The sequence below is a fragment of the Calonectris borealis genome, chromosome 23 (assembly GCF_964195595.1).
Source record: "Calonectris borealis chromosome 23, bCalBor7.hap1.2, whole genome shotgun sequence".
NCBI classification, from domain to species: Eukaryota; Metazoa; Chordata; class Aves; order Procellariiformes; family Procellariidae; genus Calonectris; species Calonectris borealis.
The window spans coordinates 3641714-3667112 of NC_134334.1; the positions used below are offsets into that span (position 1 = coordinate 3641714).

The following is a 25399-nucleotide window of genomic DNA, read 5'->3' on the forward strand; positions in this document are numbered from 1 at the left end:
CCTCACCGCGCTTCGCCGTCCCTCAGAGGTGGTTTCATGTCTCCTTCCTGCCTTTTCCCCTTCTCCTCGGGGAAGCGCCGGCTCAGGCCGGGAGGAGGAGCGGCTCCGTCCCTACCTACCTGCTGGGCCTCCGGCGCGGATTCGGTGTGTGCAGCGGCCGCCGCTTCGCTCGCCGCCTGCCTTGTGGGGGAAGGAGCAGGAGGAGTGGCCGCGCCCCGCACCACCTGACCGCACACGGCGGCGCCTTGCGGCGGCCATCTTACAGCAGGGCATGCGAGGCTGAGACGCTGCCATTTTGGTTCCGGGCGCGCCGCGCCGCGCCGGCCTCTGTTTGGGGTCACGGCAAGGGAAGCCGCGGCAAGTGGCGTTTGAGGCCAGTGACCGCCTGCGCCTCGGCAGGCTGTGCTTCCAGCCCCAGGGGAAGCTGTGGTGCGTGTGGTGCTGCCTCGTTGCGGCAGAGGAGCGCAGGTAGTCCTGTGAGAGGAGCCGTGTGTTAGCTGGCTGTTTTTCTGGTTTCATAAAAGATTGCTAGTGGCGTTACAGTATTTTAAGGGCTCCCAAGCAGAACAGATGAATGAGACGTACGTATAGGTAGGAAAAGGGACCTGACAGGGAATTAAAAAGATTCCTTCACGCTTGGAGGAAAGCTGCTTTATTATTAACTGAGGTGAGGAGGAGCACGTGAGCAAATACGTTCAAATTTCTAGCACCGGGAGTTTTGCCTTCCCCGGGTCACGGCAAGCGCAAGGCCCGGGCAGCTGCGACGGGCCGGGGAAGCCCCGCTGTGAGGGAAAATGGCCGCCGCAAGCGGAACAGGGCGCTTTCTTGCCCTACTCCAAGATGGCCGCTGCCCGCCCGTCACGCACGCACAGTTCTGACGAAGTTCCTACGCGGCGCTGGCGCGGCCCGGTCTCCTCCCTCCGCCCGTGCCTCTGGGGCGGGAGCGGGCCTGGGGTCCTCCGCGCCGGCTGACGTCCTTCCGTGAGGAGCCGCCGCGGCCCGCGCAGGGACCGGGGGAGCGGGGCGAGGGGCAGCGAGGCCGAGGCTGGCCTCCCCCGCGGCCTGTCACCGTTCTTGGAGGCTGCTGGCAAGGGGCACCTCGAGCGCCCCGGAGCTCTCGGTGAGTGCTTGCGGCCTTTCCTGGAGCGGGGTCGGGACCGCCACTGCCCTTTGAGTCGGGCGGGGCGGCCCCGGCCGGGCTCCCCCTCTCCGGTGGGGAGTTAGCCGTCGCTGTTCGGTCTGTGACTCCTGCCGCGGGCTGGGCGGGTCCTCCCTGCCCAAGGCTCTGCTGTGCCTCGCGGGACTGGGTTTTGTGCTCCTCGAGGCTCTGTCTGTCGGGCTGCGGTCCTTCTCCCTGTCCCTGCGGTCTGTGAACTCGTACATCGCAGCGATTTTCATGCACTAGCAAGCAGGTCATGACAGGTTCTTCCCTGGGGTTGCTTTTCCTGCCGGCTGTTTCCTCTGTGTTTCCAGCTCCGCTTGATGTGATGGCATTTGTAATCGTATTTCCCTCGGTTATCTCTTTCCAAAATGACCTTTACGTCTTTCAGCCTTTCTAAAGAGGTGGTCTGTTGAGATCTCTGGTAAACTGTTGTGCTGTCGTGGCTGTTTCTACAGCTTGCTGGGAAGTGCAGTGCTGGTGTTAGGGACGTTGTCACAGCTGAGCTTGGGCTGCAGATTCGGACAGTAACTGCTTCGTGCGCTGGGTTGACTTCTCAATAAATGCTTGGGTTTCAGTTGTCAGGTCAGCTCATGCCGTAACACCTGAAGACAGTTTTCAGAGCAGAACTAGGCCATTTAAAGGATGCTGTCTTCCAAAGTCCTCTGACAGAGGTTGCAATTGTGCAGACTGAAAACTAACACAGATTAATTTCTTGTCGTATATTTATTATTTAACAGGCTTTTTTATTCTTTCACAGCAAATACTTGTGTGTGCGTGTAGGTTTTTCTGAATTTTAGGAGACGTGACATAATGTTCTAGAGTTTAATTTGCATGTGTTTTTTCCTTTTTGTTTTTAGATCATTTGATCCATTCACAGTAATTTAATCAGCCAATATTTTGAATAAAAAGGAAAAAATGATGTCAAGACAGGCCTTTCTCTGCAGTTTGGGATCTCTGTATTTGTCCCTTCTGTTTGTATTTCTTCTAATGGATGTTTATGCAAGGCCTGCAAATAATTCGGCCCTCAAAGAAAAGCCAGCTGACAATAAAGATGAAAATGAAATCTTGCCCCCGGATCACTTGAATGGGGTCAAAATGGAGATGGATGGACATCTTAACAAAGAATTTCATCAAGAAGTTTTTCTAGGAAAAGAGATGGAAGAGTTTGAGGAAGATTCAGAACCCAGAAAAAATAGGAAGAAGCTCATGGTCATCTTTTCAAAGTAAGTTATGTACATTGCCAAGAACAGTGCAGCCTCTTTCTCTGATCTTCAGAGTAAAATTTGCAAATTTTTCTGTGATATTTAAGAATTGCAATGATGAGGTGGAAAGCACCATACTATAAGCACTGTGCTCGTGTTATTAAGGTATTAACATACCTGTATAAACCATTCTCAGGAGTGAGAATGCATGTGTTGAGAGTCACAATCAGTATACAGGATTCATGCTGTGATCTAGTAAAATTTATGACAAAATATACTGCTTTTATGTGAAAAAACCTACCTAGCCTCTCGAGGTATGAAAATTAATATTACTTTTTCCTGGTTTCCTGGCTCAATGAATAATCAACCACACTTGTATTTTAAACCAAGGAACTGGTAAGGAAGGGCTTCCTTAGTGGTAGGATGCCCATGCAATGAATTGGGAGGGTGGGAGTTTGTTCCAGTTTTGTTCTAGCGGTAGTGTGCTCTATTGCTTTGCTGTAAGTTTGGTTTCAGTTGGCAATCTAAGTTTCTTATTTATTGTTTGGGCTTATATTCCATACGGATCTTGGTTTTGTTTCTATTGTGACTTCTGCAAATAACTGCAGAGGAAAAACACTGAAAAGACAATAGTAAAGGCGGAAGGGAAGAAAAGGGACAGACAAACAATGAGGTAAGGTTGTGGTAAACAAACTAGCAGCTGCTTTCTGTTCATAAAACTTTCTAGTAGGTGCTGAGTGTCTAAACTTTGAGCGTTTCAAATGAAATACATGAAGGTTAAAAATAATCATGCCTAACTGCACATACCAAGAATTCAGGAATTGACACGACAGCTTTCTTCATTAATTTAGCAGTGTTGTTAACAAAACATTTAGTTCCTCAGAATTTAGAAAAAGAGAATGAGAATGAAACATAAGAATAGAAAGGTTAAATTTTTCTTTTGTAGCCTTTTTGAAAACTTCATCTAGCTCTTTACCTGGTGTAAAAATATTAACTTTACTTTTAGACATTTTATAAAGCACTTCTTGTGCTAGATAAGGTTTGTGTCAACGAATAAACTGTCAGATGTTTGTAGGTCAGTAAACATAATGGAAATGGAAATCAATATCAGTGCATACTTTTAGACACTAGGTGGCAGAATTGACTTTATTTGCATTTTTGCAATGGAGGATTAATTTTATTAGAACAGCTTAAATTACATTGGTGCTTTTAATGCTGATGATGGTGTGGGGATGCGCATATACTTGAGATAAAATGAGAGGGCTTAACAAAGCTTTTTTTCTGCAAACTTTTAATTAACAGGGAAAAAATATCAATAATAACAGTGATAACAATAATAACATATTATTATTAACATAATAACAATAATAACAATAACAACATAATAACAATAACTCAGGTGTTCTCCTGAGTAAAGGTAGCTAAGGCAAATAGGCAAATCAGAGTGCTTTTTTCGTTTAGAGTAGTATCCTTTTTTACTGTGTCTGCTATTCAGACCGCTCACTTCATTGGTAGGATATATACAAATATTAAGATTGTGCTTAGAAGGTTTCATTTTCTTTATTGCTATATGTTTATTGGAAACATTCAACTGATGGTTAGTAAATTGTCATTCACAAATTGCGAACTCCGTTCATTTCTGCCTGTTTGTTATGAAAGAGGTTGTCTTAGGAAGCTTCAAGCAATTGGATTCAAGATCAACTTCACTCAGATACTTACTTAAAATTACATTCCGTCAGATGATCAGATTAGAAATGTAGAAAGGCATACTGAGGAATTTGGTTGCTTTCTAGACATACTTTTAAAGGCTAAGTGAAAAGAGAAATACTGTGAACTTATGTGAAAAGCTAGTAAGTCACAGGCTTCCAGGTGCTTTGGAAATATTTTCTTTGAAGACATAAAGAAAACACACAATGTGTTTTTAATTAATGAAAGCTGAGATTCTATGGCGTGCCAGTATGATATAAAGTAGTCAATTCAAAGCATAAATTGTTGTCTGATCGGAATACTGAAAATAAAGTTCAAGCGTGGAAGAAAAGCTCCCCAAACCATGTTTTTCTAGGTAAGCAAGATGTATGTGACTGAAAGAACAAATGGCATTTCATAATTCTGTATTTCAGTTTCTGAAGTCACTCTTTACTGGGAGGACAAGCCTTACTTGTCTACACAAGTGTTTTTTTACAGGTTAACCAGTACTTCCACTTTGCCCTGTGAAACTAGGGCATGGTGCAGAAAATCGTGGTGCACCTTTTTAGTCTTTATTCCCTGCCAAGGGTAAGTGTTCAGGTACCTTTAGGTCAAGAAAATCTGTGGGAGGGGCTTACTTGATCCTTCCTTCTTGTACTTCTCTTAATTGCAAAAAAACCCATTTGTTGTAGTCTCCATTTAGATAGTTTAAATTACCCTGAAATCCATAGATTTTCTATTCTTTTGCTGTATAGTGTAGTTTAGCTTGTGTAGGTGAGTGTTGATGGGAGGGAAGGAGGAAGGATATCGAAAGCGATCAAGTGTATTTGTGGTGACGCTGATTTTGCTAAATCGATGGCATTGGGTACTAGAATTCAGCTTGGTGAGCCTTGCTTCTAAGGGTCAGTTATCTTGTAAATTAAATTACATGTGTTGAACAAAACTGATAAATTCAAGTACAGAAGAATGTAATGTGTGTGGCTTTCTGTCAGGGTGTTTTTGTGGTGATGGAGTTACCTCTGTGAGTTTGAAAGTTGAGTATCCTTCTAGTATTTGCATTTTGCTGATGTTTTCATAGAATCATTAATGTTGGAAAAGACCTCTAAGATCATCGAGTCCAACCGTCAACCCAGCACACCATGCCCACTACACCATGTCCCTAAGGGCCTCATCTACACGTCTTTTAAATACTTCCAGGGATGGTGACTCAACCATCCTGTTCCAAGGCCTGTTCCAAGGCCTGACCACTCTTTCAGTAAAGAAATCTTTCCTAATGTCCAATCTAAACCTCCCTTGGCGTAACTTGAGGCTATTTCCTCTCGTCCTAGAGATGAGAGCTACTTAGCGGCAGTCCTAGTTGTGATTTAAAAATTAAAATCTTTGTGTTAGCTGAGTGCCTTACCTTGACGTTCATTCATCAGGTCACAGGCTTAAATACACCTTCTGTTAACTACTACCATGTACAGAGGTGTTTTGGTTTGTTTTTTTCCCCTTGTTTAAAAGTCATGAACTTATCCTTTCTTAAAGCAGAACTTGTCCTGAATCTCACAATGCTTTTAAGTGTAGCTCTCTTAGACTTTACAGCTGTGACTGTTTGTGTTCAGGTAGGGAGTGGTTTTGGCAAGATCCATGCCCCCTTCCTTAATTTCAGGTTTGTCTCAGAGCCTAACACAGTATTCATTTCTACTGGTATGTATTCTGTCTATGGCAGGAAGATGCCAGTGATGACAGCCGATGTTGGACAATATCAGGTAGAATAAAGAATGACGAGAGGGGACATTTTCAGCTTTCCTGTTTTGATATCTTCAGTTTAGATTACAGATTTTTATTATTCAGTTAAAAAGCTGTTTATGCTGTAAGCCATTGGAAGGTTTTAAGTAGTGTGTGCACCCTGATTTGTGTTTTTCCTAACCTGTACATTTAAATGTACATCTAATAAATTTTGCATACCTCCTACCATGTAAAGTAGAGCTTTGCTTTGTTTTCTGTTATTAAAAATAATTTTCTGGATCTGTTTTTCATTATTTGGATGAAACAAAAACCAACTCTAAAGTGATACGCATTAGGTGCTCAAGGAAATTGTTATCTTAGTCCTTTAGGTAAGAACACTGCCTTCCTACTCCCCCCAATACCTCGGGCAGCATTGCGGTGTTGTCATTTAGGAACCTGAAAACATGAATCTGAAAACCTGAGTGGCCAATGCTTATAGATGTGGATTTTTGAAAGGTGGCCACAAAAATCTGATTTTTAATGGCTTGTAGTTGAGAAACTGGGCTGAAGTGTTTAAAACCTGTTCTTCCAGGCTTGACATCTATATTCAATGTAGCCCTTACTATAGGCTTTTGTTAAGGAAAAATTTCCAGTTATCCTACAAAATAGCATACTTACTCAAAGGTAGTATTAACATTTAGGCTGTGAATAGGTAATGAAGTATAGTTTGAATAGTCAGTGAAGTGTTAACCTTGAACTTAGACATTATAAAGAGCTGTTATGTCTGGTGTTGCCCATTGCTGAAACGTATTAATATTAGTGGTACTTACCACGTTGCATCAACTACTGTCTGGGCTGTGGTTTATCTATAATTTTCTTTGGAATGGGACAGGTAAGCAATAAGGTAAGTTGCTCTCTGTAGTCTGTGTTTTAATTCAAATTTATGCTAACAGTAGTCCCTATTTTTACAAAAACTTTCTTTGCTGTCAATTCAGGAAGTAGTGCATCATATACCTAAGTTTCTAAAAATCTGAGATAGCACACTAGCAGAAAACCATGCTTCTTGTAGAAAAAGAGCAATCAGGATTTTTCTTTTTTTTTTTTTTTTTTTTGGAACTGGTGTATCATGAAGTTTGAGAAATCGTCACAAGATTTCTAGACACATATTGCTGAGGAAGGTTTGAGCAAAGTTGTAATCTGGGATCCTTGGATTCATCTTGTTTTCTTGAACTTAAATTCTTTCTTGTCAGTACTTGTTCTTTGGCAATTTTTTTAAGGAGTGCATTGAAATGTACCAAAAGATGTACTAACATCTTTTGAGCGTTCAGGCTGATCTGCCTCAGAGAACTGATTGCCCATCACCGTGTTATAAAATCAGTTTTCCTTGACTTACCAGTATTAGGTTGTTCGGCAACATGTAATTATCTAAGCTTGTCATTATTAGTGGAAATGTTTTCAGTAGTCCCTTCTGAATGAGATGGTTGTCTAAGGAAGCATGGACAGTCTTTTGCTTTTATCACCTTAGATGGTAACCTCACAACAGGACCATATTTTATATTTCATACAGTTGTAGATACTCCTCTCAAAAATAGTGCTGTTTATGGACACTGAAAGGATTTCAGCTCACCTTGCACAGTGGTTGCCTGCTAGTTCATGAAAATCTGACTCACTGGAGACTTCTTGTGAACTGTGGTAGCAGAACAAAGGTGTACTTTCATGAGCTAGAAGGGCAATAAATGGGATGTTTGTTACCTTTCTGCCTCACATTGTAATGTGATTTAGATGGAAAGTACAGCTTGGAAGTAGTAAGTTTGAGAGCTTTGATCTAAGGACACTTCAATGTTAAATGTTGAGGGGAAAATGCCTTGTTTTCCCTTCTCATTTTTGACAGTACCTATACCATATCAAACCCCACATTTGTTCACCCGGTAAGTGCAAGGTGGCACGAGTTGAACATAACCATTTTACTGGTCTTGCCATTGATACTGAAAAGTTGCTAATACTGAACCTGTGGATATATATGTGGAAAGATGTGACACAACATTTGAAACCACTAATACTGCATTTATTAATACAGCTAAGGGTTGTAGAAGATTAGGTGCTACGGTTGTTACTTGGCTTAAGCTTTTAACATTTAGTTGACATTTAAAGGCAAATCACATATTTAATAACTTGAGTTTCAATGGTAACACTTCAGTAATGTTAAGACAGTGATACAAACAGATAAAAAAGCCAGAGTCAAGCTGGGGGTTTTTTTTGTGTTTTTCTTTGTTGGTGTGGTTTTTTTGGTTGTTTTTGTTTTTTTTTTTTTTTAATTGAAATAGAGTGGTTTTGGTGTGCTTTAAATAGAATCGTGCCTCCTAAATGTTAGTGATGTCTTTTCAGTTTTAAATATTGTTACATCTTTTTTGAATAAATACTTAATGATATGCTCAAAAAAACCTTCAAGTGGCATGTTATTGTTTTTGTATTTGTTCTTCAACTGTAATTTTTGTATTAACTTCTTTTCAATGAAATAAGCATTAATGGGATTAATGGTGTGACAGTGTATCTTAATACAGTAAAGCAATATCGGTAGTACATTAAGGAGAACGGTGGATTATCAGATTGGACGTTTACTGATAATATTAGTCAGGTAGAAAAAGTTTAGTTCTGTAGCTCAGTAGCACAGAGTACAAGCATATCCTTTGACAAAGCAAAGTGAGCCTGATACCCCAGAAACCTAATGGAGAACAAATGTATGTGCACAACTTCTAAATGTGTTAAGAATTAAAAGCTATCAGCTGTTATGTGTTACCAGAGATCGAGGTACAATAGAGGAAACTTGGTTGGTTTGTTTGTTTCCACTTACAAGTACTATGGTCAAAGTATTAAATAGTTTGAAAGTCCTTGCATCAAGGTTATTCACATTATATTTTCATTGTTTTTAATGGTCACGACAGTTGTGATGTGATCTAGCAGACACAGGGAGGCAGCTCATCAGTAGACTTCAGAGATCTTGGAAGTCAAGGTAAAAGGATTTGGAAAGATAAATTGAGAGGGAGTTAATGGTTTGAGAGAAGAAAATTTTCAAACTAGTGAAAGTCTGCAGCAGCTGACAGTTGACAATTCTGAACCAATAGGAGATGAGCTAAGTGCCGTGAGTGATGTATCTGTGGTTTCCTCTACTTTAAAAATTTACTCAAAAACATAATACTGAAATGAGTTAACTTACAGCAAAGTGAAGTATGGCTGAATGTTTTTCACTGAGTAGTAACCTGGATGTTGTAGTTACTTAAATGTAATTATGAAATAAATGGCTAACTTGCTACTTTTTTACTCTGTAGTTCAAAGAATGTACAACTTCTCAGAGAGGTTTATAAATACACTCTTTTGTGTAGCAACCTATGTTTGTTATTGTTGAATAAAGTAATTAATTTAGAATCTAAAAATATACCACACCTCCCCCCCCCAAATCTAAATCTTGTTTGCTATTCATCCATAGGGTGGATATAAATAATGATAAAAAGATAAGCGCAAAAGAGATGCAGCGCTGGGTTATAGAAAAGACAGATGAACATTTCCAGGAAGCTGTGGAAGAGAATAAAATGCACTTCCGAGCTGTGGACCCTGATGGTGATGGTAAGATGAATGATTCCTCTGTCTCCTGATGACATCTTAAGTCAGTTCTTAGCAGCCAAACCTACTGGCTGCTCTTCAGATGTGTTGTGTCAAAATCCAAGTTTCTTTGGACTGCATGTAATCGCAACAGTTTTGATCCATACAGAAGACAATAGAGCAAAGAGGGAATGTGCCTCAGTCAGCATTGTAGTTCTGTGTTGACTGCTATGTTATTTCACTTGCGGTCGTAGGAAGTTGTAAACAAGTTAAGTGGCACTGCCAGGGATGAGGTGAGGACAGTGACATGAATAGGTTATTTTCATAAGGCCTGTCTGGTCTAAAGAAACATAAAAGTGAATCAGGTGATAGTTTTCATATTGCCATTCATAAGCTTAGTGTGATGGTTATAGTGCTGAACCAAAAGATTTTAGCACATACTGTTTTAAGTAATGAGACCAAAAGTTCGTCATTTAAGCATGCTTGTCATGTCTGAGATATGGCTCTTTCTTACAGGCCATGTGTCCTGGGATGAATACAAAATTAAATTTTTGGCAAGTAAGGGCTTTAATGAAAAAGAGATCGCAGAGAAGATCAGAAACAATGAAGAGTTGAAAATAGATGAAGAAAGTAAGTGCAGACCGTCGATGTGTGTCAGTTTTTCTTTTACTTTCTAAAACTTGAATATCAAAACTGTTCTTAATATAAGATGAATGTTTTAGTTGTTCTTTTGCTTTTACACAAATGTTAGAATGTGTAAGTCATAAGACAGAAATACTAGATTTCTTTCCAACTCAAATCTGCCTTCTTGACACTCTTGATATAAATATTTAACATTGAAAAATCTTGATTGCTTATTTTTTTCTGCCTATTTGAATAGTTTTTAGTTATTTATGTTTAACAGTCTGCTACAATTTGTCAGACCTGTGTTGTCTGTGGACCATTGTATTGTTAATGTGGGAACCAGGTCCCCTGTTGCTCCAAATGAAAGGGACCTGCTATACACGATTCCTGTTCTAAAACTGCGGTGGGGTGTATGTGCTACCAAACAGTGTTGGGTTTAAATCGGTACATGCTTAGGCACTGCAAAACATACTAGAAGTTAATAGCAGAAGGTTGCCTAACAATCGTTTCATGTTTCATCTAAGTTCTCTGTAGAGAGTGAGTGATCATTTCTTCCTTACTACTTTTGAAACTTTCATTTGAGTCTGGCTGGTATAAACACGGCAACTCTTAACAGAATAATCTCCCTGCTCCCCCCCCGCCCATCTAAAAGTGTTTAAATTTACTGTTAAGTAAAACACGAAGCCTTAGCCTTTCCTTGCAGGAATTAGTCATTTAAAAATGGGTTATGTTATATTTTCCATTTATCAAAAAGCAACTAAAATGCAAATGGGCCTTTGAATTTTATGGCAGGGAAAACACCTGTGCAGCGTGTTCTATGGCAGTGTGGTTAACTACAGTTTACAGGAATGCTCATCAGATAAAAGATTTGCTGAATAAGGGAAGTCTGTACACAATCATTTTTCTACCTAGGTAGCAAGCCTTGTTCGGGAAAATCAAATTAGTTATCTACCGCTTCCTGAGGATGATAGGCAAAACTTATTTTCATACTCTAGTGCAGTGCAAAAGTACTCTTTTTCGGTCTGTATAATAAAAAATAACTGAATGTGTGGATCTTAAGGCATATTCTGAGTCTTGCGCAGAGGCACACTACAGTTTGGATGCCAGGCCAAAACTAGGGACACAACTTTATTTAATTTATGCAGATAACAGCAGTTTCAACTGATGACTGACAGTTGAGTTTCATTTAAGACTGAGTAAGAAAGGTAGGCAAAAAGAGATTGACTTATGACTTCTAACCTTTGCATTGGCTACACGACAAAACCATAAGCAAGTGATTTGATTATTCTGTGTTTACTTGTGTCCTTGATAGAACTAAAACTTGCCATTTACAAACTTGCCCTAAGATTCGTATTAAGACTCTGAAGGATTTCTTTACTCTTCGCAAAAAAAAAAAATAATTCACTGAAGACTTAACTCTTAATTGCAACTAGCAGTTCAAAAATGTAGATGTGACTGTTGTTATTTTTTTTTCCCCTCTTGTAACTCAGCAGCCAAAAGCATGCAGGAGCTATTTAAGACAGTTTATTAAATTAAAAAAAAAAGTTTATTATCTGAAGACTATAGTCTTTCAGAGTGTTTTTAAAACTTATGAAAAGCAAATGCTTCAGATTTGTGTTTGTTAGTGTATTTTACAGATAGCAGGGTGTGCTACAGACAGTATTTTTTCCAGTGTGTCATTTAGAAAATGCCTACACTAGAAAAAGAATACTCTATACAGGTATTTTTTTTCCTGTTTGGTTATGTTCAGGACCATAAGGTGCACATAATATTCACGTTGTGTGTTGCAAGGTGTTTTTTTCTTCAAATCAGATGCATGGTTTTAGTGGAAACTCATGTACAAATTATGATTCTTAAGTTAATTTTTTTAAAGTCAACTAAAAAGTGCTTGTCTGCATGGTGTAAGATGAAATAAGTGGAAATAAAAAGTGATTTTGGTGCTGATGTATCTGTTCGTACATGTGTACTTCAACTTGCATTTGCTTCTTGAAGCAAAAATATTTCCCGTTATTAAATTATAGTGATAGCTAAAACATATGCAGGGTTTAGGTCTGAAGTCAGAATGCTTTCTGATATAGAATAGACAAGGTAGCTAAAAGGAGTAATAAGTACTTGTATCCTTAAGTAACTGAAAACTAAATGCATTTCTTGGTGCTTAGCTTAGCATCTGTTCTTGATGTTTCCAAACTTTCTTTTGTAGAGCTACCTTCTTAAATCTCTCATAGTTCCAACAAATAACATTTTTAGGCTGAAATACTGGATGATGTATCTGAGTCTAAGGATATAAGTTCTCTCTGGGTAGGTGAGTCTTTTAAATTCTGAGCCTTTGACAGGGTAAAGGAAGAAGGAAGGAGCAGAGGCAGGGCAGAAGTCTTTTCATCGCTTTCCTAGTCCTCTGCTTTATGGCTTTGCTTATACTGCCTTTTGAGTTAGATACTTTGTAAAGAACAGCTGTCCATTGAAATGTATTGTTGATTGCTGTAAAAACTAGGCTTTGATTTTTCTTTTTTGTAATCTGTTTAATACAATTCTTAAGCTTAATTCATATATGTAGTTTTGTGGAGGTGAGGGTGCTATCTGGAATTGCAGCGTGGCTGGAGAAAAAAATTCTGCACTTAAAATTGTGTGGAGTATGCATAATTCGATCATCACTTTGTGGTAGGTCACTGTACTGTTTTGTTAACTCAAATCCTGTGAGCTTGAACATAGCTAAAAAGAATTCAAAACAATAATACAACTGGTTTTGGTTTAGATAATGTTGTGTTAAGAAATGCCAAGTTGAAATAAGTTGAGTGTTGTAAAATTGGAGTAATAAAATGTGTCCCTTTGATCATGCTTGGAACCGCTGTGTTGGCAAAGAATATTTTCTTACCTGTGGTAGACTTAACAAGTGCTGTAGAGTAGAATAAACCTCTGTGGTGCTCTTAGCCAAAGCACTAGTACAATGGTGCTTCCCAGATTGGAAGCATCTTTCTAGATTTAATGATAGTCATGTTATTTAGTCTTAGAAGAAAACACGCTAAATGTTAAAGGGTTTGTTCTATGGTTATTGTTTGGGTAGGAAAATAATGGGTTGACATCTTCCTTTCTTGTAGATATTAACTAGTTCTGTGATGTCACAATTGCAATCTGAAGAATATTTTGAATTTGAAGAATGTTTTGGCTATTTCAATGCGCAGGATTGGTTTGAAGTAGAAAACAAAAATGATTCGTTCAGAAGAAAGGTACTACTGGTATTCAGTCAGGTGAAAGATTTCTGTTGGTAGTGGGCTTCAAAATATGAAAATAAGAAAGGAGAACAACAAGTACTGAACAAAGTTGAATTATTCATACCTCCTACCAGAACCAGCTAACAATACTAGTAGGGACAATACTTTTCACTTGACACGTTGAAGTTTTGATACAGGTGTAGCTAAATCTTTATTTTCATCTCCTAATTTCAATTCAGTTGTTTGGTTAAAGGATCTTTCGTAATGTTTCAGCACAAACTAGATGAAACTAATTGCACTTTGTTTCCCCTCAGCACCTGCTTTCCAGTAGTTGAACTGTAAAATAACTGGTTCGTAGGTCATCCTTGTTTAAACAACTGAGTAACAAGGGAAGGTGTATTTTAAGAACTTTAAATAGATTGAACATGATGGCTTAAATCTTTTTCTTAAATTTCTAGCACAGGAAGTTTTAGATAACCTGAAGGATCGGTGGTACCAAGCTGACAACCCACCTCCTGATCTGTTGTTGAATGAGGAAGAATTCTTGTCCTTTCTTCATCCAGAGCATAGTAGAGGAATGCTGAAGTTCATGGTGAAAGAAATCATCCGAGATTTGGGTATGCCATTTTAAAACCCATTTCTTGGGAGTTGTTTACTTGCAAACTATTTTATTGGGTAGACTTTGTTAGGTCATTGCACTGTCATGGGTCTGTCTAAATTTTGGCACATCTTGTTTGCTCTGTTCTACACATCTTCTAATGTGATGAGTAAGAAAAACAAACTTAGCACAAATGCTGGCATCTCTATGAAGTTGTCTGTGCATTTCTCAAGACTAAATTTAGTCTCTGGTTGTTAAAGAACAGCACAACATTCTATGTTAGAAAGATACTCTGAGCACTTCATACAGAGAAGATCAGCTGCCACTACTTGACACCGAAATGCTGCTGCATTGTAGAGTCACTGTGGTAATAGTAGAAAAGGTTTGATGAATAGTAAAATATTATAAAATATATTGATGTGAATGTTCCGTGAGGAGGGCATTAATTGTTTTGTACTTCCCCAGTACAGCAGCCATGTAAGAATCGTGACGTACAGTCATGGAAGTGGAAATAAATGTTGAGGTTTCTAAGAAAATAGTACTTTTTTTTTAAATTCATAAGTATTGGCACACATGTTTTTTTTTTTTTCCTATTGAGTCAATAGGAACTTAAAACTGCTAGAACACCTGGATTAAAAAAAAAAAGAGAACTGTGACTTTGCTAGTTGTTAGCTTAATAAATGTGAAGAGTTTCCAGTGGTGCTTGAGTGTGTGACACGCACAGACAGAACAATTCCAGTACACAGTCTTTTATGAGGGTTAATTTACCTGAATGCTAATACAAGGGGAGACTGGATGCAGCTGTAAGAAACTTTCTATTGCAGTCGATTGTTGAAAAAATAAGCAAACAACAATTTGAAAAAAAAAAAAAGCCCAACTTGCCACCTGGTATGTCCTTCAGGACCAGTAAAATTCTTTTTTTTTAGATATTGATGAGTGTATGTTTTTTAGCTTTCTGAAACATTGTGTGTGTACTATAATACAGAGAGGTTTTGACTATAAAAGATATAAATGGTAACTATTCTTCTCTGCTAGAGTCAGGATTGTGGACTGCTGAAACCAGGCAGACTGTACCAATGACATCTCTGACGTGAAGGAATTTCTCATTTTTAATGGGCATTAAGCAAATACTTTTCTGTTATTATATACTTCTGTTGTAGATCAAGACGGAGATAAGAAACTTACTCTTTCAGAGTTCATTTCATTACCTGTTGGTACTGTAGAGAACCAGCAAGCTCAAGATATTGATGATGACTGGGTAAAAGATAGAAGGAAGGAGTTTGAGGAGCTCATTGATGCTAACCATGATGGTATTGTCACAATGGAAGAGCTGGAGGTAAGTCTTCCTCAAATAGTAGTTCTAATGTTTTTAAAACCAACAGTTGGTTTTTAAATACAGGATTGAAACTGCTTTAGAGAATATGAAGTCCAAAAATATTTGAATTAACAGTACGAGGTGTCTATTTTACAAAACTTGGGATTGTAGTGGTGTTCTATAGTGCTTGCAGATAGTGTTTTATGCTTTTTGTTAAAGAGGAGGGGGAGTTTTCCTGGCATGACTGTTATTCATAGGTATGCTTTTAGGGTTTTTTGTCACATAGACACTTGTATGGATATGGAGTGCATGAAAGCAAGTCACAGACTTCATTAGGTGCACTGGTTAATGGGACAATGAGTCATACTTTCAGTTGCAAAAGGAGTAACTGGCAATCTATATCTTCATTTAAAAAAAAGAAAACAACAAAAAAAACCCAAAACCAAAACAAACCCAAAAAACCCAATGACCAACAAACCCTGGGGCCCCACTAGCCTAGAAAATAGCAGAGATCTCTTGTCTTTCAGAGTGTTTTTTCTTTTTTAATAAACCAAATTATTATTTTCAAGTGTGGATTCTAGTTTGTGGCCTTTTTGGACTTTGGTTTGCAGAATTAAGGCTTTCTTCTAATAATTCTGTCTGCAGAAGAGTCCACCAAACAACATCAAATATTTTGCACCCTGTAGTTGTGGCAGTTTTGTGGCCAATGGAAGAGGCTCATGGCTCGTTTCTGGCTTTTTTTGCTTTCTGGATGTAGGAATGTACTTTGACTAGCAGAATTCAAACTGCAGCATAGGCAGTGTGAAAGGAGAACCTCTAAAATGTTGGCCTTCTCCCCGAGATGGGATGAATCTTAAAGTTCCTAACCTTCTCAGTATGCAAATATGTGGGTATGAACGATAGTGGTAGTATGGATAAACAGTTATATTGTGACATAGACAATGTTAATAGCCTTTTTACTGAGAACTTTCTTTTAAAAACAGCTGTTTTATCCCTGAAGTTTTTGTATACATATACACACATAGATGCACGCACATGTATGTCACATCTTCTGGGAAGAAATTGAAGATAATATGGAGTCTTCTGTGATGAACTAAAGTGCACCACTTGAAAACTTTTAATCTATTTCAAGTTAGATGAAGGAGCAAAATGCTTTGTTTCTGAGACTTCTGACCTCTGTAGTGTCTGTCTGGTGGTTTAAAATGGAACAAGAAAGTTCTAAATTGAACATGTTCTAAAAAGATTATTTCCAGAAACAAGAAAATTTAGGTCCTACAGATTGACAGTGTGCCACTTTTAAATTTTGAATTGATATTTCTTCACAAAAAACACCAAATTTGATAGTGAGTTTAGTTTGCAACCAAAATGTCAAAAATATTTCTATTGTTACACACTGGCATAAGCTGAGAAAATCTGGATTTCTGCTGAGAACAGCCAAGGAAGCAGTGAATGGAAAAATAGCTGGGAGGTAGATGTAAGCCTGTTAAAAAGATGTGCTAACACCTTTTTCCAAGATTTATGTTCACTTATGTTATTCTCATAATTGCTGAAGCTTACACAGAGCGCAGGTTCATTATTCTGATATGTGGAAATGTGTGCTTAGTGATTGAAAATTATTTTCTTATTTGTTTTAGGAATATATGGATCCTAGGAATGAATACAATGCCCTAAATGAAGCAAAGCAAATGATAGCAGTAGCAGATGAAAATCAAAACCATCACTTAGAGCTGGAGGAGATCCTGAAATACAGTGAATACTTCACAGGCAGCAAGCTTATGGACTATGCACGTAACGTCCATGAGGAGTTCTGATCCTGCTCACTTTTCCAGAGCTCTGAAGCACTTTCTTGCTTTCAAAAAAAAAAAAAAAAAGAAAAAAAAATCCGACGCCCAAACAGACAGAAAGTTACTTTGCTGCTATCTGTGTTATATGCCTACAGTGCGTTGTCCTAGACTTAAAAAAAAACTTCCGTCCATACATAAGATCTACAGCTCTGTTGCGTTCAGTATGAGGGGCAAAAAAAGGTCCATATATAATGGGGCAGGTACTGGACTATATCAGTTCGCCCTGGTTTGTACAGTTAATCCAGCTGAAGTTTCAGCTGCTTTTGGCTAATCATATTTGGTGGAGGCTTCTTAAATATTTAACTCTTCTTGTTGCCCTCATAGCTGCTGATCCATGGAAATCACAATTAACACTGAAAGATGTTGGCTTTTGTAAAGGGGATTGTGGTTCAGATATGTGTGTTCTGACCTCATGAGAATATCCATACATAGACTGATTGGCTAATCTTCCAGTATTTTTCTCAATGCATCTCAACCTACTTATGTATTGTTGAGAATTTAATACAAGTTCTCCTGCCATTGCTGAACTATCTTTAGGAGCTGTGGGGAAGAACTTACGTTACAGAGAAACTCTTCTGCATCTACTTTAAAAAGAAAACTGGTTATAGTGTGACAGGTTTTGGGTTTGCAACTGCACTAGGAATGTGAGAGACTTGAGATTGCTTATGTCTTAAAAAATCAAATTTCATTCTAAAATGAAACAATGGGGAAGGTTTCTTCGTGGACTTAAAGATGTTGAACAGAGCAATGGGTTTCACCTAGGTGTATGATTACTACTTAACTAAAATTTATTGTTAAAATTAGTACTTGCCTCTGTGCAAATTAATGATGAACTCATGAATGATGAAGCTGGGGGAAATTCAGGCTTTGCTTTTGAACTACTTTTGCCAGAGCAACGTACAGTCAGCACTTGGGAAGCTTTTTAATCAGTCTGGTTTTGGATAATCTCTAGAAAGCATCTTGCAACACAAGGGTCATATCCACTACTGTCTAAAATAGAAAATTTATTTTTACTCTGGTTCCATCTTTACTGTAAAAACCCCTCTTTCTGAAGGGTTGCCTGAAAATCCAAGTGAGATGTTATATTTGATTAAATTTATTCTCTTAATATAATGTAAATATAAGGATTGCTGTCTATTTCTGTTTCCGTATTCCCTCTCTTTTTTTTTCTTTTTTTTTTGTTTGTTTGTTTTTAAGTGGCTTGTATCAATGTTGTCTTTACATACATATATCTTTTTTCATTAAATATTTTTCTCCATGCTTTGGAAATGTTGCTGTTTTTAGGTTTGTCAGTGAGTGGGAAAAATTGACACTCTTCAGAAGACAGACAAAATATGATTTTGAAAGAACTGTAAGAGAGGGATAAATTCAGTTGATAATCTCATGTTAAATTCAGTTGATAATCTCGAGCTTAGAATGTCTGCCATGTTAGTCAGCCCCCACTCCCTTTCACCCCCTTACCAACACCCCACATGTACTTGATTGCAGGGTAGTGAGATTTTAATATGGCTAGAATTTGGAGATGTTGAAAACAAGATCCCGTGTCTAAAAATGTGGTGCTTAGCAGAAGTCATAAGTATGGCTGTTTTAGATTGATTGGCAAAAGGTCTAGGTTTTGCTTTGCTGCTGTTTTAACTAAGGCTTCATAAATATGCAATGACCTGCACTTTGAACTGGCACAAAATTATACATGTAAACATACAGTTTTGCAATGTGATGGTTCACAATCTAGTCAAGACAAAACTTTTAGTAATATTAGTTGATAATTGTATAAATGTCCTGACTGTGTTCTTGTATTATACTCTAGTTGTTTGCACAATTCAATTTAGATATAATTTGAGCGGACAAGTTCTATCTTGTCACACCTGATGCTCAGAAAGCAAGTGCTAGTTTGTAGAGGAATTCTTGAGCAGCTGAAATATGATGATGAAATTTGGAACTTTATTTGTCAATAGAGGCAAAGGTTATGCATACGCAGTCTTAGTTTAATCTTCTGATAACGTGAGGATGGAATCCCTTGAAAAATACAGGGTAACACAGTATTTAGCTAGCAACCGCAAAAATATTAAGGTATGTACTGTTGTTGCAGTATTTGCCACGCACCTGATAAATCTGAAACTTGAGGAACAACTGTGAAAAATTCATTTTTAATGTATGCATGGAGTTCTGCACCTTAATGTGTTTTGTTTTTCTCTGCCAGAAATCGGGATCATATGTTAACTAACAGCTGTAAGGATAAAGCGGACTGCATGGTGAGATTTGGAGGTATATGAGATTATTCCTGTCCTGGAATTTTAGCAGCTCAAACTATTCTAGTTTGTCCATAGACTTATTTATTTATAAAAATTCTTCAGATATTTTATATGCACTCAATCTTTCTCAGACCTTTGTAGGCTCTTTCCCATAGGGGAACCCTTACTTGCCTGTAATCGCTAAGGAATCTAGTGACTTTGTCTTTAAAGCTTTTTATTAAGCACTAGTTTTGAGTTCCATGTTCTTTTTTTTTTTTTTTTTTCCATGTACACAAGCAATTTGCCTACTGTTAATAGGACTTGGTATCTGAGTAGTACTATCTCATGGACATGTTTTGTCTTTCCAGAATTCAAAAGCTTGTTTAGAATATCTAGAATAAGCATCTATAGTCAAAAATGATACATGTATATTAAATAAAAGCAGAACAGGAACAGGGTCTTATTTCTGAGCCATAGCATGGCTCAATTCACCACTCTGAAGCTCTCCTCTCCCACTTACAGCCAGAGTAGCTGCATCCAGGCTGTTTTTTGGGAGCAGCTGGTGGCACATGTGATGCCCATGGCAATGCCAAGCAGCATTTGGGAGAGGTTAATTTGCATTGGTGAAAATCCAGCCAAGGATTTTGCTAGATACCAAATGCTATGGGATAATCGCTGTGTTTTCTCCCTGTTTTATTTACTTGCATAATATGGCCATGTAAAGGAATCTGGCAATATCAAGCCTGGTAACACTTAAGGATGCCATATATAAAAGTTGAATTCTCAAGATGGTATATGAAGTTTGTGTGCTAACTGCTTTTTATTAAATGAGCATTTAATTTGTATTAAAGTATCCTTAACAAGAATATCAATACTTCATCATCACTGCTCTAAGTAATTTGGGAGTTTTCAGTTTAATTTTAGCAGAATTTTAACCTTACCTTGTTTGTGAACATGATAGAAGTTTGCATTTTCAACTTCTTACTGAATAATAATTGACTTACTGAATAGGTAAAGTCTGCTTGTGAAAGAGAATTGGGGAAAAAAAAATCTGGTTAAATAGTGCTGAGGGAATGACTGAGTCATGAGGCGTAAAGCCGCTTAAATGGTATTGAGTGTGATACTACAGTGGGAAGAGATTTGGATATTTCCTGCATGCAGCTACTGAGTGTGAAGGTAGTTGAGGTTCAGTTGGTATGGTTTACTTGCTGTCAGTTTTGTTTCCTTTTGAAAAGAATGGTTTTAAGGTATAACTTCTTTTCCATAGTGGTGGTTTTCCAAAATGCTTGGAAAATAGGAGAGGTAGAAAAATAGTTACTGTTCTGTAACACTTTTGTCTGCCCTTCCACTCTTAAACAGTCTAACAGAAATTTAAGAAAGCAATGAAAAGCAGCAGTTCTGGATAAAACATGCCACGATATTGCTATTCAGTCCTCCCAAATACTGCAGGCTAATTGGATTCCAAATGTGCTTTCGTTGCAATCAAATCTCCTTTGCATTTAGATGTAAATTGACTGTAGATCTGCGTTGTCTGGGAATTCTGGCTGTTTTTTAACTAACAAATAGAACATCTTTGATTACTGTAGGATGTCTGGTTTACTTGGGCCTTTGCATAAGAGTTGCTCAAGTCTCTTAGAACTGGAAGACCTAAAATTTAGATCCTAGATCAATAAGATCAAATTAGTAAAATTCTAATAATGAGCCTAGAAAGTTAAACTCACTAGTTCCTAGTGTGATCAATTTTTTCTCTACTTTACATGTTTGTGTTAGGCGAGGGCAGGACTGCAATGCCAGTGTGCTATTCAGCCTCCTCCATTGCTGTCCTGTTGTTGCTGGCTTGCACAGCCAGATGGAGAAGCCTTCTTGGGGTTTGGATTCCAGAGTTAACATGCTTCTGTGGAACAAAATAGGCATCAAAAGTAGCTGGTACGTGAATATTGCATCCTTTGCTTTCGCAGAGCGCACCACTGCTGGCAGCTTTTACTTCCATGGGAGCAAATGGTAACACAAAGTCTCTATTTCGGAGTCAGGAGCTTCCTTTTCTTCAATGGCAATGCAGGGAGTCTCATATTAAGAGTTGAAATGGAAACTGCAAGTGCTTCTCATCTGTAGCTTTTGCTAGCTCCTGAGGGCAATATCAAGATGACTGGTGATTTGTGATTCCACACTCTCCCTGAGAAGAGAAATGTATTAACGACGTTGGTTTTCATGCAGCAATAAAAGTCACGGGTCTGCCGTTACCGTGAGACCAAGGGGAGAGAATCTGTCTGTACTTTGCCTTTTAAGGAGCAAACCTATGTGGGCTATGTTTCATTTTACCTATAGCTCTCATCCGTAAAGGTTTTCAGGCATTACCTCTGTATTGCTTTAATACTCCTCTTTACAATAACAAGGATCATCTCTTCTAGTTCTCCTGGCATTCAAGGCCTGGGCTTTAATACTATGTAGAGAGGTACGTACCTGGCTGGAGGCACTCTGTTTTAAGGCTATGAATAGAAGTCTTTTCATAATGCTATTCAGCGTGCTGTCTTTCTGCCTATGAATGTTTCAGTTGTGAACTGCAAAAAATAGGTTTGTGGGGTGTGGGAAGAAGGATGAGGGCGTGGAGCACATGCTGGGAATTTCCCAGCAGCTGACATATGAATTTGTTCTGGTCACCAGTGTTTTAGAATCACTTCTCCAAGAGTTTGCTGCTATCAAAATTTTGCTGGGACAGTAGGGCTGCATTATGGTAGCTGTAGGTTTTTACTCGCATTTTTCTACTGTTTTGTTCTTGCTGCTGGCAGTCGCTATTAGCCATTGCTTGGGATTGAAATGCAAGGAACATGAATATCCTTCCCATGAAAAATGCTGCAAGGACTGTGCCCCTGGTAAGTAATTTTCTCTGGATGTGTGTTATACTTGCTGGATGTAATATCTATCAGTTAATAACCCACAGGTGGTAGAAAACAGCTTGATGGAAATATCATTCAAATGTAGGAAGCATAACATGGAGAAAAAGCATTTGATGAGGAGACTTTCATATCGGTCTAGAATGACAAAGATTATTTCTGTAATATACTAAATTTAGGAATCCTCCACTTTGAAAGAGCTACATGTTCTTTAACTTCTTATGTGTGGCTTAGCTTCCTTAATGTGTCAGTCTGGTGCATTTTTGTTGTGGGAATATTAGCTGAGAAAAGATGGTAGCATTTACGTTACGGTCCTTTACCTATCACATAAAGAAGCTCAGAAATCCTGCATAATAATGTAAAACTTCAGGTAATTAGTTCTGTGGCTAAAGATGTTTTTTAAGCTTTTTTTTGTAGCAAGGTTTATACTACTTAAGACCGTGGGTTTTTAAGGAAAAAGATATGCTTGATTCATAGACAGATATTAGCAAAGCGTAACTTCACAGGAAATGTATTTGTTTCCTCCTTTTTGTAGAAACTGAATTAGTCTGAATTCTGGGCATGCATATGTGTGGTTTTTTCCACAATCTGAGTATCTCTGAAGGCAATGCAGTATTGAGAAGCACAAATGCAAAATATCAAACTTCAAATACTTTAATAGTTGGGATTTCATTATAGAAATTACTTAGTGATGAAGAGTAACAACAATTAATAGATAATATTGCTGTTCAAGGGGCAATCCCCTTAACAGAATGGATTATTTTTAGTACAGTCAATATTGACTGTACTAAAAGAAGGGTACATCTGCGCACCTAGGGGGAGTGTAGATCATGTCTGTAAATGCAGTTGCAGCTTAAAATCTTGCGTATGTTTTTATGTGCATCTTTCAGAATAGTTACTCTTTATTTTCAAAATTAAGTCTACTACACTGGAGTGTAAATGGATATGGTATGAACTGGTGCTTCAGAGATGCTAATTGGAATAAATTCAACCTTTAATCTAAAACTTAAGGCAGTTTATTGCATTATTTTCAAAACTTTAAATCTGAGTGTTTCTGAACTCAATTTAAAGAAAGGCATACTTGTGTGCAGATACAGATAATCCTTTAGATAAAGTTTTTTTGTTCTTCTTACGCTGAAAGAACTTTTATCGGGTTTTTGCATTGTTAGCAAATCTGCTGCTGTTGGGGAAAGATTTCTTCGTGGTCTCTTCCTGATTGTGTAGATGGTAAAAATGTAGAAGTATATTGCATGTATTTTGGTCACTAAAAATCTCCTGTATTTTGCCACTGATAGCACTCAATAAAAGGCAGAGAAAGTTAGAGTGAGCAAGAGAACTTGGTGCTCATTGTTTACCTACAGAATGAGAAAATGGAGAACCAAAATGAAAGAAGCAGTCTGTGAGAATAAGGACGTATTTAAGTTCAACTGTAAAAATCCTAGTCATTAAAGCTGTCTGTAGTTCCCGGAGCCTGTGCTGTATGGAGAGAAGCTAGTGAGATAGAAGGAACGTGTCTGGCTCCTTTTCCAAAATCCACTGTTAACTTGCTGTTTCAGTTTGGGCAAGTCGCTTTGCTCACGAACCTTGTCATCTAGCGCATCAAGCCGAACTTCTGTGTAAGACTGTGTATCATACAGGTCGGAATTTGTGGGCGCAGGCATTCAGAGCTTGTTTCTAAATGCAATGTGTGATACACAGATACTGTTTGGAATAGTAACAAATGCCTGCCTTACATCTTGCGCTGTATCTCACGGTTTATGAAATGGAGCTAGTAACATCTTTGATGTTGTTGGGTGCCAATACAGATGTGTATCGAAATACAACCGCATTCTTTCATGCCTAATGGACTTTCAGAATGCCAACAGAAAGATACTACAAACATTTATTCTTGACTGCTTCAGTAATGAATTTTCTGCAAACCTGAGCAGTCCATTGCCGTCTTTTGTACCTTTTATACATTGTGCATCTTTTGTTTGGGATTACTTCAGGTTGAATTGCATGATTTATCTCATAAGGGAAGGCATCTGTCATAAAGCCATTGTATTACACTGGAGATCAGACCTATTGCTATGCTAAAAACCTGCTTTTTTTTCTAACTGACATTGGCTGCAAACTGTGATGTCTAAACTTTATGAAAAGGTGGTCTAGAGAAGTGATATTTGGAATCCACTGGGAGAATCATTTGGGGCATTGCCTCAACTCCCAGCAAGTCATCAGGCCCCTACTAGCCCATTTTAGCTGCTTAATTTACAGTGATGCTATGGATCAAAACTTCTAGGTATTCTGGCATGTCTAAATCTGCTGAATGTTTTCAGCCAGAGTTGTAAGTGGAACTGTCGCTTTCTGGGCACTCTTTTATTCTAATGCATGAAAATGAAGAGGATTTCCTTCTGATAACAATCAGTTCCTCCTTCTACATGGTCTCTGTTCTAGGTGAAAGAATGAGAAGCCGCTGCACAGCAACAACAGACACGGTCTGTGCCCCCTGTCAAGACGAATACTTTAGCAGTGAGCACAACCACAACTTCTGCCAGAGTTGTACAATCTGCAACGCTAGTAAGTCAGCTGTGTAATGGTCATTTCTTGATACGAATTTGGGAGGCAATCAGTCTTCATATGCTTTCTTATCTTTGTGTGCTCCTCAAAGATTGATGACATAAAGCCTGTCACTGGAGATGACCAAGTCCAAAGACTGGGTTGTTATTTCAATAGCTGATATCTCCTGGTTGGTAGTGATGGTAGAGCCTTCAAAGGAAGCAGCCTTGCACTACCTGAAAATTGGTGTCTTCAGAATTGTTAATAAACTCTGTTCTCTGCAGTTGTTTCTATGCACAACAGATAGGCACTGAGTAATTGATTTTTTTTCTTTCTTGTTTCTTGTCTCTCACTTGCCCTTTATTCTGTTGTTGCTAGGGAAGGGGAGCGTGGAAGTGAAGAAGTGTGAGAAGACCTCTGATAGAATTTGCAAGTGTATGGCAGGTTACATGCCAGATGTCAGCTTTACACTGGGAAGTGGTAAGTTAGTGATGTGTTAAGACTCTCCAAACTCTTGCCTCCACTTCAGATGAGATGGTTGTTATTTCTAGTGTAAAAGCTGTTGTCATTTGTGTCGTTGATATCTCCACAGAAGTGTTATAGCAGGGTAGTTGTGCAGACTGTTGCTCTGTGATTCCTGAGCTCTCAGAAGTCTTAATGCTCTCCTTGTTAATATCTGTAATTAGCCAGTAGAGAAAACAGGAAACCTTGCCAGTTGCAGATTAAAATGAACCATTGAGCATATTGTGTTACTTCTGACCTAATGACTATGGTTTTTAGAGGCTATGTGGGTTT

General features: G+C 38.4%; 2 protein-coding genes across 5 annotated transcripts in view; both read left to right on the top strand.

The window, feature by feature from the left end:
* Positions 1 to 9: 9 nt before the first annotated feature.
* Positions 10 to 17750, top strand: SDF4 (stromal cell derived factor 4). Of its 4 annotated transcripts, none has more exons than XM_075172389.1 (7): positions 10 to 28; positions 2020 to 2385; positions 9245 to 9381; positions 9874 to 9987; positions 13649 to 13807; positions 14949 to 15124; positions 16738 to 17750. In XM_075172389.1, the coding sequence occupies exons 2-7, from the start codon at positions 2078 to 2080 to the stop codon at positions 16912 to 16914; spliced, it is 1071 nt and encodes a 356-aa protein (XP_075028490.1). In that variant the 5' UTR covers positions 10 to 28; positions 2020 to 2077; the 3' UTR covers positions 16915 to 17750. The 4 variants fall into 4 exon arrangements, with proteins under 4 accessions (XP_075028490.1, XP_075028489.1, XP_075028488.1 ...); XM_075172388.1 differs by lacking the exon at positions 10 to 28 and adding an exon at positions 281 to 667; XM_075172387.1 differs by lacking the exon at positions 10 to 28 and adding an exon at positions 698 to 1120.
* A 282-nt stretch (positions 17751 to 18032) lies between these two features.
* The window catches only part of LOC142092393 (uncharacterized), a 29516-nt gene continuing 22149 nt past the window's right edge, over positions 18033 to 25399 (top strand). The window contains exons 1-3 of the mRNA XM_075172385.1: positions 18033 to 22048; positions 24503 to 24625; positions 24983 to 25084. Of these exons, the coding sequence (XP_075028486.1) occupies positions 21907 to 22048; positions 24503 to 24625; positions 24983 to 25084 (367 nt within the window). The 5' untranslated portion in view covers positions 18033 to 21906. The remainder of the gene's footprint in view (positions 22049 to 24502; positions 24626 to 24982; positions 25085 to 25399) is intronic.